The 4,729-nt window shown below is 39.2% G+C and overlaps 1 protein-coding gene across 1 annotated transcript; it reads right to left on the reverse strand.

The window, feature by feature from the left end:
• Positions 1–3,053: 3,053 nt before the first annotated feature.
• On the reverse strand, positions 3,054–4,061 carry LOC132403393 (hydroxycarboxylic acid receptor 2-like). Its single transcript, XM_059986804.1, has one exon. The coding sequence runs from the start codon at positions 4,059–4,061 to the stop codon at positions 3,054–3,056; it is 1,008 nt and encodes a 335-aa protein (XP_059842787.1).
• Between the last annotated feature and the right edge of the window lie 668 nt (positions 4,062–4,729).

Below are 4,729 nucleotides of genomic sequence, written 5' to 3' on the forward strand. Positions count from 1 at the left end.
GGAATCAAAATTTGAGGTATGTTTAACCTTTGCAAAAATCTATTCATAGTAATATTAATATCAGAGAATTCAGATTTATAAACATTAGAATAAAAGTCCATAAATATCTTATTAATTTCATAAGGATCTAAAGATTCTTTTCTATCTGGTCGGCGAATTTTTAAAATCTGTCTTCTGATCATCCCAGCCTTTAACTGACCCGCTAAAAGTTTAGCAGATTTTTCCCCATGTATATAAAATAAACTTTTAGATTTAAAAATTTGCTGTTCAATGGGAACGGTCAGAACTAAATCATACTGTGATTGAAGTTCGACCCTTTCTTTATATAGGTCTTCAGTAGGTTTAACTGAATACGCTTTATCTATCTGTTTAATTTTATTAATAAGCACTGACAATTCCGCTTTCGTTTTCTTTCTCAAGGCTGCTGAATATGAGATTATCTGTCCCCTCAAAAAGATTTCAAGGTGTCCCATATAAGCAGATTTGACATTCCTTCCGTTGTATTAAATTCAAACAATATAGAAATTTGCTCCTTAATAAAATTAACAAATGCTGGATCCCGTAACAAAACGGACTTCAGTCTCCACTGTGAGATTTTCAAAACTCTATCCGGGAGCTTAAAGGTTAACTTTAAAGGCGCGTGATCTGAAAGCGCAATGCTGTCATACGCACATTCAGCAACGGAGTACAACAGACGTGTATCTAAAAAAAAGTAATCAATTCGAGAATATTTGTGATGGACGTGTGAAAAAAAGGAGAAATCTTTATCATTCGGGTGTTTATATCTCCAAATATCAACAAGGCCATATTCTAATAAAAAAGAGTTAATATAAGCTGCCGCCTTATTAGGACGCGACGGATTGGTTGATGACCTGTCAATCGCAGGATTTAAGCAACAGTTAAAGTCACCACCCATGATCAGTTTATATTCATTGAGATTCGGGAACACTGAAAAAAGTTTCGTTAAAAAATCAGAATTATCTACATTAGGTGCGTATACACTCACCAGAGTTACCTTTTACTCGCATAATAAACCAGTAACAATTAAATATCTTCCAATCAAATCAGTAGTAGTATTAAGGTGTACAAAAAGGGTTTTGAGACTAAGTAATATAGAAACGCCTCTTGTTTTACTATCCGGCAGTGAGGGAAAAAGAGAACCTTTCCAAAAGCGAAAAAATCTATCCCCATCCTGTTTTCGTATATGATTTTCTTGCGCAAAAATAGTATCAGCATTGTGTGTTTAATTTCTTAAAAATCTTTTTAAGCTTAATGGGATGATTGACACTGTTCCAATTCCAAGATATTATATTAATTTTATTAACATCCATGTTTAAAATTGAGTTTAATATTATATAAAAGAAATGTTACTTAAGTACAGATTAAACCAAAGTCGCGGGTACAAACGGAAGGGGTGACACATTTACGATAGAGAAATCCATCAAAAGAACTGCCCAATCAAGAAAAAAATACCGACTGTAATAGACCCCTGCCCCCTCCCCCCGTCCAATAGATAGAAAGGAAGAAGCCAATAGGCTGGTCACATGCTAACTAATCAACTTTGACCCTGTTCTCCAACTTGCAGCTCCATATATAAAAAAAACAGAAATCCCACGGAAAATAGCTATAATAAAAGGCACAAACAGAATTCAACTACTATAATGTTGTGTCTAACATTAATAAAAACATAATCAACCACGGCCATCTTAGAATCAGCTAAAGTAGCTTAAACACATATTCAAAAGAAAGAATAAATCCGAGTAAATATTGTTACAAAGTATATTCTTTCTCTCGAAAAAGAAAAATAAATGAATATATGTACATAACAGACCTAAAACTATACGTATTGAAACAAATAAAAAAAATACAAAGATTAATACACAACAGCTCCTACACGGACCACTAAAGTACAATACTATAAACGTTCCCTACAAAACAGTTATATATGTATTAATTAAGGTAAAAAACAGAATTACATCTACCACCAGAGAGACTACCAGAGAGTGAAAAGGTATAACATGTACTTAACTCAAAAGCCCCATAAACAACTCATATAACAGATACTTCAAAATTGGCTATTGAATAATCGATATATCTTTAATATTTTATTCAGTAGGCTTAACTTTAAACTTTTTAATATACTCTCATCCCTTGTGAGGAGAGTAGATTCTCAATGGTTGAGATTTTTCACGGAAAATTATCAGCTTTGCTGGAAAGCGAAGGGAGGGATTTAAATCTAATTTATACATTTCACTCATAACTTCTCAATATTTCTTTCTTTCGGCAAAGATTTCGGGGGGATAATCTTCAACTATACGAATGTCTGTTGAATTAAAGAGTAATTTCCGTTCCTCTCTGGCTCCTCGAAGAATAGCTTCTTTAGTCGTGTAGTAATGCTAAGAAAGTACAACTGATCGAGGACGTAATTCGGCTGACGCCCTCTACAGTCATCCGTGGCAAAGAATTCCACAGATTAGCCACCCTCTGGGTGCATGCAGTTTGGCACCATCCCAGCAACTCCTAACATCACTTTCCTTCTGACAGAAAGTCCATAGGTAGGGTTGTTCTTGGATGAATAGATTACTGCAGATACTGATGGGCAGTCAGTCAACCTGAGATTGGCCCACTATAACGGGTAGAAGCTAGCTACAATGGAGACACGCAGGTTGAATTCATCTGAGGAAGCGGTTGCTTCTATGGAAAGAGGAAATCCTAAATACCCATACATAACATACAACCCTTCCATTAAAACCAGGATTTCCAACCTGTGGTCCACCGACCCCTCAGATAATTGTAACGCCCCAAGGCATAAAAAAATTGGGGTAACTGCTTTAAAGAAAGGAAGAATTTCTTAACGAACAAGCTCTGAAATAAACGTAGTTTTGTAGATGAGATGCAATCTCTCCTTTACAGAAAGGGAAGTGTATTACGGAACTTGTTCGTTCAGATCAACTTACCCTCCAGAAAAATATTACCATTTGATCATTTTCTGCTTTCGGGCGCATGAATCAGCTTTGCTTTGAGGGCATCTAGTTCACGCGGACCCGGAGCGATCAGAAAGCTGTTACAGAGCTCGTTTGCTGATCCACAGTCTGCTCCTCCCTGGATGTTCCGGGTTCAGTGGCTGATCTGGAAGAGCTTAAATTAAGATCATGTAGAGCCTTCTCGAAAGCATGTTGAAACTGCGAAGTAGAAAAATAGTAAACAATGGGATCGACCACACTGTTCAGATACGTTATAAACAGCGTATTGTAAAAGATATTCACTGCTGTGTGATACAACTTGCAGTCGAAGGGTCTTCTTAGCTTAGTGACCAAAACCGCGACCACAGCAACACTGGTGGGCAAGAAGCAAATGACAAAAACTGCAGCCACGGCTGTCACAAGTTTCACAGTTCGCTTATATTTGGCCCGCATTCCAGCTTCCATCTGCCGTAACCTCCAGATGATGGAGGACGTAGAGAAGAGGATAACTGAAACTGGCAAAAGAAACTTAAAGAATATAAAAATAAAGTCTGTCCAAACTGCTGTGGGACTCAGAGCCTTGTTAATGCTGAAAGGCTCACAGTTTCTCACGTTGTGTTGTTTGAAATCATGTTTGTCTATCAGCAAGTGCAAACAAATAGCCACCTCTACAATCCACAGACCGCCGGCTATCATCACCGCACACCTTGTAGTGATCTTGTTTACTTTGTGGAGCGGATGAACCACCATAAGGTAACGATCGATCGCAATAACCATGAGGAAAAAGACGCTGCCAATCCGGTTCAGGGAAATCATGAATATGTTCAGTCGACACAGTCCTTCACCAAAACTCCAGTCCTTCTGTCGGAGAAAATAATCAGCTCGGAAGGGGAGACAGCACATTAACAGAGTGTCCGCAATCATCAGATTCAGTGAATACACAATATTCGGTTTCCGGGACTTCATATGAGCACAAAAGATCCACAAGGCAACCGTATTTCCAACAATCCCGAGGATGAATGTGACGATAATTACGGGCGGGTTGTAGGACGAGTTAACATCTTCACCAGGAGCACATTCCGGGGTCGAGTTCGCCATTGTACAAAAAAGCGGCCGCGCAGTCAAGATGTTTCAGAGCGGAGCGAACTCATTCGAAGTTGAACAAGCTGGTCTTCGTCGAATGAGTTTGTTTGAAGTTGTTAGTTGCCATAAACCACACTGAACTTGCACTTTGTCACACAAATGGAACTGTGGCAAGCCTCACTATAAAGTACGCACCTTCTTTCATCATCAGCTCTTTACCCTTATTAGGAGCAATTCCTCATTCCATTTCTTCACTCAGACTGACTCCCTCCCTTCCCATCCAGAGTATGTGGTGTTAAACTAAAAGCAATCCCAAATGGTCCGAGTGGAAGTGTGCCCTTACGTTCTCAGTAAGGCCCCGATTTCAGCTGCCCTGTTAGCTGCCAGATCCAGAATGAACGTTGGCATCATTCACGTTCCCACTCACGAATAATAGCCTAGAAACAGCTGCTGCACACACGTTGAGGATTTGATCACAGGTTACAGTACACTCAGTGGCCCCTTTATTAGGTAAACCCTCGACCTAATAAAGAGGCGACCGACTGTATGTTCGTAGTCCCCTGCAGCTGTAGCCAATCTATTTCAAGGCTCAGCTTTCAGAGATGCTCATTTGCACCACGCTGTTGTAACAAATGGTTATTGGAGTTCCTGTCAGCAAGAACCCATCTGGCCATTCGCCTCTG

The sequence above is a fragment of the Hypanus sabinus genome, chromosome 13, assembly GCF_030144855.1.
Source record: "Hypanus sabinus isolate sHypSab1 chromosome 13, sHypSab1.hap1, whole genome shotgun sequence".
Lineage (NCBI taxonomy): Eukaryota > Metazoa > Chordata > Chondrichthyes > Myliobatiformes > Dasyatidae > Hypanus > Hypanus sabinus.